General features: G+C 38.0%; 1 protein-coding gene across 6 annotated transcripts in view; it reads left to right on the top strand.

Annotated features, from left to right (window-relative positions):
- Positions 1-12,404, top strand: part of bcorl1 (BCL6 corepressor-like 1) — a 71,709-nt gene that overhangs the window by 47,716 nt on the left and 11,589 nt on the right. For all 6 annotated transcript variants that reach the window (XM_041797859.1, XM_041797858.1, XM_041797855.1 and 3 more), the window contains exons 6-9: positions 7,174-7,361; positions 7,630-7,896; positions 7,983-8,149; positions 9,799-9,944. In XM_041797859.1, the coding sequence (XP_041653793.1) occupies positions 7,174-7,361; positions 7,630-7,896; positions 7,983-8,149; positions 9,799-9,944 (768 nt within the window). The remainder of the gene's footprint in view (positions 1-7,173; positions 7,362-7,629; positions 7,897-7,982; positions 8,150-9,798; positions 9,945-12,404) is intronic.

Below are 12,404 nucleotides of genomic sequence, written 5' to 3'. Positions count from 1 at the left end.
TAACATGGACAAAGAGGGTCTTTAAAGTATTAAATCCAGTGTCAGATGTTCTGTTTATACCCTGTTAAAGAAAAGAACAGCACTGAAGGCTTTTCTAGGCTTTTGCTTTCTCCTGCTGGCCTCAGCATGAGTTTGCGGTCATTATGGGCGTGATTTTGTTTTACTGCAAGGCAGTAAACAATGCCTGTTGCCAGTGATGGGACTAGCTTGGATGTAGCTATAGCGGCAGTTTTATTGTAACTGAACAGCATTTCACAAATAAAAGCAGAGAAAAGAACCAAGTTTTTTCTGGCAGGAAAGGTGTTCTTCTCTTGACTGGATTCAGCTCGAGTTTGAGTCACCACCTGGCTCCACCAATAGTGAACAATGATAGCCGCTACCTGTCAAGCTCATGCTGTTTGTTTACTGGGCCTGTGCCTACTACATCATATGTTTTGTCCGTCTGATTGGTCCTTAATGAATGTGACAGAACATTGATGCAATCTCCCTCCAAGAATTTTTTAAAGTTTTTTTTCCTCCCAAAACACCAACTATAGGCTGTTGCCCAGATGGATGTGAAATACTGATTACATTGACGCACACTGGTGTAACTGAGTAGCTTTTGTGTGTTTGTACTCTTAAAAATAGTAATATTTATTTTACTTTAGTACATTCTGGAAGAGGTAATGTACTTCACTAAATTTTAAAAAGCATCAATTGATGAGTGAAAAAATAAACACTTAAAGGTCACAGATGATCCAAAATACAATTTTTCAAGCATCAGAAGAGACACATTCATTAAGCCACATCCATTTTCTGAGAGGGGCGGAGTCAGACAGCTCAGTAACATTTAAAGCCACAGACCCAGAAACGGCTCATTCTGAGCAGGGCTGAAACCAAGGATGTTTTAGACATGCAAAAATCCAATAGTGGAGTGTTTTTTCAGCAACAAACTTTACAGGCATCTTTTGGGGACCTTTGAGACCGATATAAATTTGTCTTAAAGGGGGAAAATATGTAACCTTTAAAGGCAATACAAGGAGTTCCATCTTTTCTGCCAATAACATAAAAATGGTTGGTGTTCAGCTTTGATAACACAAGGTCAGTAGCTTAAAGCCAAAGAATTATTCCATATTTTACCCCAAACCATCTGATGTATTTCACTTTAGGTTAAGTCCACCTTATATTAAACAGCCTGGATGGTTGCTGTTATTGCACATTAAGCAAAGGTCATACTTTACTGTACAAGCCTCTTTAACCCCTTAAAGCCTGCTGTATCATATTTGATACATACTTTTATGATACCTGTATCTAATTGGTCTGATCATAAATTACTAAAAAAACCTTCTGAATACAATCTGAAACATGATAAAAAATGCCCTCAAGTGGATTATCAGTTACCAAAAACACCTAATGTATCAAATGAGATACAAAATATATATATATGTTAAATTTTATGGAACTTTGGATTTTTTAAATTTCAGTAGAAAATAAACATGTCACTTCCAAAAAAATAGTATTTTCTGGCTCTAATTTGTGTTGTCAGCCTTTAATAGGTTTAAGCTTTCCTTGAGTGGATTTTTAGACTTTTACTTCTGCTTACGTTCATTTTAATGAAAGTAGCTGCGCTTTTACTTGAGTACAATATTCTTGTACTCCTCACCTCTGGAAATATATATCCCATGCCATGGTTAAATAAAACAGTCTACAAGGCATGTCAGGTTAACAGTAACAGCCTCACAAGTTCTCATAAGTGTGAGTATTTTTAACTGTGATAACATGATTTTTTAAATTCTTTTGGCTGCTGATCAGATCAAGTGATAAACACATGCCTTGTGATGAAAATATCTGTTTTTTTTTTCTGGCCATCACAGACTTAAAGGAGGTATCTGAACCTGGACTCTCAGTTGCTTTGTCCCTCTTTTAGTCTCAGCGCTGATTTTGAAACCACCAGTCACTGATTCCTTGACATTTGTCTACAATTATCTCTCTCTTTTGTAATGTTGCTCCTAAACAGCAGCATCACTCTATGATTAATCCACTTAGTCCACCTGATTTAAGTGAATTTAATCCCACTGGCAATTAAATGGCCATTTAAGCCATGTTTTTAGCAGATTTGTAACAGAGGCTCCAATACACATGTAAAATTCATAACAAATATCTCTAATCAACAACATAAACAATGTTCGATCCTCAAAGTCTTTAGGGGGAATGCTACCATAAATTGCTTTTCTCAACCTACCAAACAATACATGGAGAAAAGATAATTTGATTTGGTATCTGCAAACTCAGACTTAGTGTATTTTACTGAAAAGTATAGAATACAAATGTACAAATCACCTGTTGGTTTCTGAAGCAGCAGTGGAAAAGCTTTCTTTATTTAACTCGTATTCAGTTAAGTAACAAAAAGAGCTGGACCTGAGATGGGCCTTAAGCCTCTCCACTAACAGCTAAAACACATCCACCTTATTCAGATCAGTCACGCTCCTAATTAGGCCAACTAGAGCTCTGTGCAGGGCTCTTTCTTAATCTCGTTCCCGCTGGATTCCTGACCATTACCACCCGTTCCTGCAGCATGTGCCATCCGTTCCCAACTGCAACAGGTGTGGAATCTGACAATCCATGTTGAATATTCAGAATAACAGTGTGTTTAATTAAAGGCAATATTGATATGTTTGCTTAAGAAAACAACCACATCCTTGTCATGCATAACGGTGCTACACCTGGATGAAAAAGCAGCTGGGAGTCTCAGACTGATTCAACATTTGGTTATGGTTTAGTAATAATGATGTCAAAGTAATAATTACCAAGCTTATTTACACATCATTTATCATCATTATTTTAAATCATACAGAGGTGGTATTGTTTCCTGATCTCTGTAAAGTTTGTGCATCAAAAAACCTGCAGTACACTTCCATCAGCTCTCACAGAAAGTAGGCCAATCTCTACTTTATCTATGCCGAGCTATTACCATCCTCATCATTAGTTGCTTAATGCAATAAGGCCAATTTGCTTGGAAACCCCCCCCACACACACACACACAACTGCATTGTGGCTCAGTGTCTCTGCGCACTGATGCATATGTGCAGTGATTGGCCTACAACACAAAATAAGGCTGAACGATTTTTACAAATAATCTAATTGCGATTTTTTTTCCAATTTAACATGCGATTATTTTCAGGTTCCTCATCTTGTGTATTTTTCAACAAATTCAAGCAATAAATCATTCTATATAATAACCTACATCCAGTCAGGAACACACTCATCATATATTTAACTTTTTTATCGCGCACTGAATATGCAGTTTTATAGCTTTAAGCTATAAAGGAGGCAGCTGGGATGGAGGAGGTTCAGCTTTGCCAGCAGCAGAATGGTGCAGCCAGCATTAACGCAAGCAAGGATTAGTAAGAAGTACGTCATATTTAAATGTACCGCTCTGTTGACAGTTGAATGTTTGTTTAATGTGCATAAAATCTCTGCTGCAAAATAATAATATATCAAACAGGTACTTTGAGGAATTTCAAGTTAAAGAAATATTGCAACTTCTGCGATTTGTAAATTGCAGCAGGCCATATTGCAATTTAATCTAATTTGCAATTAATTGCCAAGTCCTATTCAAAAATGACCTTGAATATCAAAAATAAGACAATCAAAGTATGCACACTGCTTTAGTTAAAGGGAATAAAATATTCTGAAAAATTTAAGTCTGACAAAACAAAATTTATGATGACTGGAGATTTATTCAGCAAACCTACAACCAAGGGCAGAGAACTGGTGGGGTAGTAGTGAAATGTCCAGAGTAATATCCAGCTTGTACTGACTTGTCTCTACAAATAGTTTCAGCAAAATTTGATTTAAAATATGCAAGTCCCTTAATGCAAATTCAACCAACAGAGGGATGATTCATATGAGACAGCTGTCTTAGTTTGTTTCTGTTGACAGAAATTCCGGGCTGCAGTGGGTTTTATAAACTTCACTAATAAACCTAACAGTCACAGAGCAACAGCAGGCTATGTGATCAGATATCTTGATTTCATTTTGCTTATGCACTGCTGTTCATCTGAAACTGCATTAATGTTGATAAGACTTTGAAAATATGTATAGAATAAAGATGCACTAGAAGCCTCATGGCTGGATTATAGTAACATGAGTAAATCTATTTAGGTACTTTCCACCCCTGTTTCCAACTCAAACCACAATCCTGTTTCTAAAGAAAGGCGTAAGTTTTCGAACTACTTTGTGAAACTGGCCAGTTGTTTGTTTCCTGGTACCACAAGGGGTTCACAAAGCATGATAAAGGCTTGATTCTAACCCTTCCTTGCCCCTCTCAATTAGCCCTACACCTATTTCTTTAAAAGCTGATGTGTAGAGTAGGTTGTCCCAATTCTTCAGTGTTAATTTGATTGACAAAAATTATAAGAGAGTAGAGTTACTCTGGTTTGAATTTACTGATGTAAAAGTACTGGTCTATAAATCCACTGAAGTTAAAGTGAAAAGTATGTAATTTAAAGGGTTTTTTAAGTGCTGAGTACAGAGAAGATATTAGGGTTGAATGATTTGGGAAAATAATATAGTCGCATTTTTTTCTTTCCAATATTTTATTTATGATTTGACATGCAATTATTATTTTTAAGTTCCTCATCTTATGTATTTCTCAGAAAACACAAGCAGTAAATCCATCTATGTTATAACCAACACAATGGATAGAGTAAACAGAAACTTGTCTTTCCTGTAGATCTAAATGTCAGAATGACATAACATGATGCATGAATCAGTATGATTTACATATTCTTATTTATCTAATTCATTCACAGTAGTTAATTTGCAGATGTGTTGGATTTATCACCATGAAAACTAGGGATCGACTGTTTTGAAAATTATCAAACTGCAGTTATTTTAACACATGTTGCAGATGTAATGTGGATTGTTGTTTAGAAGGGGTCATTCTCATTTTAAATAAGAAAACATTAAAAAATAAGAAAATTTCTACTATAAGATTTTTTGCAAAGTATTATAGAGAAACTGCTGTTTCAATATTTGCCTGATGTGTAGAGTCAGCTATAAAATGTATGAAACTTTTCCACACACATTTCAGGTTAATGAAATGTTGCAACTTCTGCTGTTAGAAAATTGCAGTAGGAAATGTTGTAATTTGATTTAAATTTTGATTAAAATCTGATTTTTCCTTATTGACAATAACAACAGGAGAATATGGATCTCCTTCAATACAACAGCTGTATGTATGATGATGTGGAATCATCTGTCTCTCTATGTGCTACTGAGTATTCAGAGGTGTAAAAAGTATAAAAGTGTAGTGCTCAAGTAAAAAGTACCCTTATTCTGGCACAATTACTGATTTCAGAATGTACTAGAAAAGTACAAGTACAAAAAACCCACTCAATACCTACAATACTTAGGTTTCTTTCCACCTTTGCTAAAACAAGACAAAAATGTTAGTGCCAGACTGTTGGACATTCAAAAGTTATAGTATTTTTGACAATAATTTCACAATATGGCTAATAAAACTTGTTAAAAGGAAATAAATGCCTGGACTAAATGTGAAGACTAAAATATAAGGACTTTTTACTTAACCTGGACTAATGTGTTTTCTAGATTTCATCATTTATACTAGGCTAAAACTATAAAGGTTAAAAATGACTTAAATGTGACTAAAACATTTTAATCTGAAGACTAAATTTAAAATAATTGCCAGAATCAACACCAGTTGGAATGGAGGGGCCAGGTGAAGGTGTAGTGCTACATGGCCCTTCAAACAGAGATTTTCCAGAGGCCCAGTCAGACCTGGGTGTTTTCTCCCACAATACCTTGTGAGTGATTGATGAGATTTGAAACAGGCTATGTGCAGGGTCTTTAAAAATATTAAACCAGATAAATCTTTGTAGCAAAAAATACTGTTTTTAGATATATTAAAATGTCTTGAATTCAAGACCACTGGTCTTAGATTTTGTAGTTGTCCTCTCTTTTTATATCTGCCCAAAGAGGACGTAGTTGTTTTACATTTGGTTTAAATCACAGCAGGGATTCTGACGGCCCCCCACCAGATCTGCACGCTTGTTTGTGTTCTGGCCTGTTGAGCTCCCAGTGCATCCTTAAAGCTCCGTTGTGTCCCCAGAAAGAAAACTAACGATGTGATCGAGTGATGTGTTTATGCAAATGATTGTTGAAAGGTTTTCTGAAAAGTGGTTGGAGGAGAAGGTGTTGGAGCTGAGTCTGGGGCAGCTACTTTTTCAACACAGGATTTTGCAAATAAAAAGCAGCCATGCAGTGAAGGTTTGCCTGGTGTAATACCAGCACAGGGCCTGCTAATGTTAGCCATGCTAGCATCTACAAGAAGGCTTTATTTCCACACTACAATAACAAATACGGTCTGTATTTTAATGAATATTTTGTCACATTTTCATCTTACAGTCTGCAAAAAATGCATATTAACTGTGTTACCTAAAAGTAATAATAATAATTATTAAATTGGATGTCTGATTTTTGTATACCCTTTAAAAAAATAATGGCAGCTATCAAATCTTTCGTCTGTTTACATAAATGCTATTGGTGATGACTGATGATGCATTAGGAACTTAAAGGGTCGTCCTATTTTATTGGGGAACTACTACTTCCTGTTACTCTGATTTTAGGGACAAAGAGGCCTTTGAAAGGGAGGGGTAGGGGTAAAAGTTGGAAACGAGCCAAAGTGTCTGTATTAAATTACAAATTTGCAGTTGTGCTGCAGTTAAATGACAATATAGTTTAAGATGCGTATTCTTGTTTTTTTCACATGAAGGAAAAATCATGTTTTACTTTTCAAACCCCCTCAGGTATCACAAATTACTTACTCTGTACTAACACTAAATTAACTACTTTTACTTTAATTGGACTTGATTAACAGCCTAGTGATTGTACTTCTGCTTAATTTCTAGTCACAGTAACTGTACTTTTACTTGTGCACAATAGTCTTTCTTTCCACCCCTTGTTTTTACCCTGGTAACATAGACAGGACAAAGGCCATTTGCTCAACGCTACTTAACTGTTTTTATCCCCCTTCTTCTGCCCTTTGACTCTGCAGCTGATACTGAGCACTCATTTGTTCATCACAGTTAAAACAGGAGAAACTGGATTTTTTTTACTGTGTTGAGCTTTGCTACCACTAAGCATAACCTCAGACATGCTTTGTCATTACAGATCAAGAGGAACATCAGTGTCCTAGTCCAACTGCCTCCAGTCCAGAGCCTCCCACACGGAGACCCTCGTTCACCCGGTCGGGATCAGTGCGTTACCAGGACAGCGATCTGTCTCCTGAGTGCAACGACAAGCCTTCAGGGAAAAGAAAGTTCAAAAGCAAGCACTTATGTGACAGTGATGAGCAGAAGGTAAGTCGCTCGCTGATGCTGCTGTGGGCTTATAGCATATTTCAAACCATTCAAGGATGATAGGAATAAAGCACAAAGGGCCATGAATATATTAGTTCACAGTGCCCCCCTGTGGCTAGATAAATGCTGTGTTTGTCACATTTATGAGGGCAGCTGAGTTTATACTGCTCAGGTCCTTGATAAGTGGACGCCATTGCTCTTACTTTGCAGTGTATTACAGCCTGATTCCAATGCACACAGAGCTCTTAACAGTAAATCTGTATCTAAGGTTAAGACCAAACGCAGCTGCTTGGGGAAGCGTGGCGCCTCAATTCCCCTGGATGATGAGGGTGCTGATGTAAAAAGAACAGACAGCCCCCTACCCGCTCCAAAAAGTGTGGCATCACCTCCACCCAGCAAGAAAGCCTCATCGGGAAAAAGCAACAGCTCAGAGTCTCCACCCAAAAGGCCCATTCCTCCTGAAGTCCGTCGGCTGATTGTCAATAAAAATGCTGGGGAGACCTTGCTTCAACGTGCTGCACGTCTGGGCTACCAGGTAAACCACCTGTTTATCTGAATAAGTTTAACTCCGTTTTGAACCACTTAAGTGTGACACGATTTTTCTGTCTTTCTGCTCTGCAGGATGTAGTTCAGTACTGCCTTGAGAAGGACATCAGGGAGGTCAATCGGCGTGATAATGCTGGGTACACCGCTCTCCATGAGGCGTCCTCACGAGGCTGGACACAGATTGTCCAGATGTTGCTAAAATACGGGGCTGACGTCAACTGCAGCGCTCAGGATGGAACACGGTGAGGCTTTGTGATGCATGTGTTAGAGTCAAGCTGTAATTAGTCAACAGTTGCTGCTTTTTCAGGTTCCATCATGTGTGTGACCTTTGAGACAAATTTGAGCTTTGTTTGTCATTTATTGCTCTTTTTCACAGCATGTCTAACATTTTTGATTTACAAAGGATTCCCAAGGATCCTTAAAAGATTCTTAAAACAGACTTTTAAATTTAAAGTCGTAACATTTCTTGACAAGTCTTATTTTATACATGAGAGCTCTATTAGATGGCATGTATGACATTTAAGACATTTATGAATACCTTATCATATCTGCAATTTCTAGTTGGTGATGTAGGTTAATAACAATAAAAAGGATTTTTTTCCCAACGGTGGCATCAGGATGCGACATAAGAAACCTTGAATACCTTCTGAATGCTATGAATAACTTAATCCTCTGAGACCAGCGTTGTTGTATACGACAAGAAGAAACCATGTTATTCAAAGTTAAATAACTTTTAAACCATAAATCACAGCCACTTCTTTTTCCTCAGAAAATCCTCTGCTGTGCTGTTCTAATGACACTATCCACACATTTGTAGCTCTTTTCTAGCAAGCCTGGAACTTGGCTGACTTTCAGGGGTTTTTCAAGATTAAATCCACACCAGTAACTCCGATATTAGATGTTTTTACTTTTTGATCATTCCTGCAGCTAGCAGGCTAGCCATCCACCATATTGTCTGTTTGCATCCCATAATGCATTGTGACTGGGCTGTGACAACCAATGGCAGGCTGTTCTGTTATCACCTCATGCTTTTTGAAACAGCACCTGTGCAAACACTTAGAAACTGGAGAAGAGAGCCTGAATTACTCATAATGGAGAGAAAAAGACACAGAGAGGCTGTGACGTGTCCGTCTGTGTCTCTGCAGACAGGCACTGCTCTGAATAATATCTCAAATTCCCAAAGGCGCAAGAACTTTTTTGACTATTTTGTAGACTTTCTGTCGCAGTGATCATTTATTCACTTTCTGGTTCCCAAGAGATGGGAGAACAGGCTTGTGCATAAAAGAACCCTGGTCATTATTGTTTACTGTGTGTAATACATGAAAATCTTTAAGTTTTAATATCCGTTTATTTTCTTCTTTTTAGTCCCATAACTTTTTCAGATTTAAGTGGCATCACTGCAGCAGACACATTCTCAAAAAGACTAGGCTGTCCTGAAGAAGAGGAAGTTTAGGGCTTGACCATGCACCACAGGGTTGATGTTTTACAAGCTTTTTAAGACAAAACGTTTTGGCAAGACAAAGTGGTTAAAAAATAGCAGAGGTCTCAGAGGGAGCATCAGGCTGCTACATAAGAAAAACTAAAAAAAAATGAGGGGGGTCTGAATACTTTCTAATGTTTTGTATAACTTAACTGGGAGCCAGTGAAGGATGATGAGGGTAGGGGTGATGTGCTGCCTGCTCTTAGTTCGCTGGCGGCAGATTTTTGGACGTACTGGAGCCTGTCCAGGGTTATGCTGGGTACCCCAGACAGGATTTTATTACAGTAGTCCAGACAGGAGGTGATGAATGCAAGGATCAGGGAGAAACTTCCACAGGAGAAGGATGTTTACAAACAGACTCTAAAGTTATAAAATTACTGAAGTCATTTGTGTTTGCTCATTTTTCTTTAGGCCTCTTCACGATGCCGTAGCCAGCGATAACCTTTCCATAGTCTGGTTACTTCTGAACCACGGGGCAGACCCGACCCTGGCCACGTACTCCGGACACACACCAGTCAAACTTGCACACAGCCAGAGCATGAAGACATTCCTTACAGGTAAGAAAGACCTTATCAGCTTTCTTTTTCATCACACAACAGGCTAGATTTGTTTCTCACATCATAAACATACACTCAGAACACAATAATGAACACAGCACAAAAGCCATAATAAAGCTAAGTGAAATGCTAGGTGGTATTTAACAACAGTGTCCTGTCATAAACATGTCAACACATTAAGCGCTCAATCCCACTACATCACATTTGATATTATGAGTGATAAACACACTTTGCATGAAGCATCCATGCAGAAACATTGCTATGGCTCAGATTGTTTGTCGTCTAAAGGCTCAATGTTTTTATTCGAAACTGAAAATGTTTCCTGAACATTTAAGGCATCAGTTCAGTGCGTTTTGGAGTTTACGCTGCTTGATTTATTTGGAACTTCTTTTCAGTTTTAGGACTGATTTAGGTTTTATGCACAACATGAGCAGTGAAATTTGAAGCTCACCTTGATGCCTCCTTCCCTTGTCTGTTACCATTTCTCTGTTGCTGTGTGACTCCCCTTTCAAAGAAAGATCAGCTGAATTTTTATCAGTAAAAAGTCAGAATAGAGAGACGGAGTAGATGAGTCATGACCACGCTGGTATGCTCATGTTGCTAAATAAAAATCAGTGAGTCTTGTCAGAAGATGGCTGCTGTGCCAAAACAACCCATGACAGCTTAAGTAAAGCTTTTATTAGTCCCTTTCATACTGCCAGTTCAGGCCGGGATATTCATGCCCCTGTAATATCTTACCTTTAGTGTGAATGTTAAAGAGGCTAACCGTGTCAGCAACAGAGGAGGTAACAGAGGTGCTGCAGGAGAGAGACGGGATATGTGGATAATGTTTAAGTCAGCAAGGTGATGTTTGTGTTAGGGACGTTCCCAGGTGAATAATTTCAAATTCTGCCATCGAAACTGTAATTATTATTATTTTTATTTTTTTTTAGCCAGCTAGTCTAAAGCCAAGTCTGTAAACAAACTTCATAACCTAACCATGGGAAGTTGGTTTGCAAAGTGTAGTTAAAGTTAGCAGTACTAGCACCGCTGGCCTCCAGTCCTCTTTGCATGTTAACGTCCACTCTCCTGAGCTGAATACAAGATGCTATGAACCTACAAGATGCTATGAGCATGATCTGTTCATTGTCTTCTACACTGGATCAAAGAGCACTGTGGCAGCAAGGCAATAATCAGAACTGCTACTTAGGCTACTAGTGGCTAGCTGGGTTACAGCATATGCAGATTGTTGACTGGGATTGTGGGCCCAACTGATAAAATAGTACTAAGAAATAATTTTATCATCTTGTAATTCTGGTGCTAGCTACCAAGAGGTGGAAAAGGTACACAACAGTTATTCAGATTAAAATTTACTTAAATAAAAATAAAAATACTGGTCTATAAATCTACTCAAGTAAAAGTACTAAGTATTTAATTTAAAGTATACTTTAAGTACTGAGTAGATGCCAAGGACGTGTATGGTAACATTTGATCTTTCCTTGTTGAAAAGAAAAGCAACAGCAACAATCCAATTCAACAATCCACTTGAAAAATGATCTAAAGAACTCCAGCAACAACAGGCAACATCTTAACACAAGGAGAAACATATATGTTTATCTTTTGCTGCAAAGAAAATACTTGTTGCTGCCACTTTTCCACCTTAGATTGATTACGGGGATGTTCTGTACATGCATGCAACTTCTAAATGCCTTAAAAGACACTGTGTACCACGGGGTACTGAGGTTTATAACGAACCTTAAGTCCTTGACTCATCATTGTTCTCTGTACGATCGAGTTGGTTGGGCTTCTTTGTCCTCTCATTGGCTAAGTCATTGGTATATCCTTTTTTTTTACGGCTTTATTAAATCTGCTTCCATCCTACTTGTGTAACTTTTTTCATGTAAAAAGTTCTGGAAGCTACCGTCTTCGCTCTGTGACTCAGTCACAGGATTGACTTTTGCTCTCTGTTCCCAAAGTCTGTCTTGAGATGGGTAAAAAGAGTTTCGGGTATGCTGCTCCTGCAGCCTGGAATCTTCTGCAGGAAAATGTTTGTCTTGGGAAGCTGGTCTCTTTAAATTGTTTTAAAAGTAGATTGAAGGCATTGGAGGTAGATGTTGTAGGATGTAGATATTTTAACTGATGACTTTCTTATCTGTAACTTGGGATTGGTTGATCTGTGCTTTGTGGCGTTTTCATGTTTCATGTTTGTAACTCTGTGAATGTGCTGCTGTTTGTCTTGGCCAGGACACTTGTAAATGAGGTTTGTAATCTCAATGAGGCTTTCCTGTTTAAACAAATCTAAATAACTAAAAAAAATACACGTAAACACTCTGCCCAAGGGCATGGTGGGAAACTCTGCCAACTCACCCCCCAGATTTGAAATACAGTATAGTCAACAGAGGGGGAAAACTACAAGAGTGTGGTACTCAAGTACAGTTACTCTGGTTAAAACTTACTTAAGTAGAAATGCTGATTTAAAAA

Source organism: Cheilinus undulatus, linkage group 10, assembly GCF_018320785.1.
Source record: "Cheilinus undulatus linkage group 10, ASM1832078v1, whole genome shotgun sequence".
Classification (NCBI taxonomy): domain Eukaryota; kingdom Metazoa; phylum Chordata; class Actinopteri; order Labriformes; family Labridae; genus Cheilinus; species Cheilinus undulatus.
Note: the sequence above shows the minus strand (reverse complement) of the source record. Positions and strands in the feature narration are given on the sequence as shown.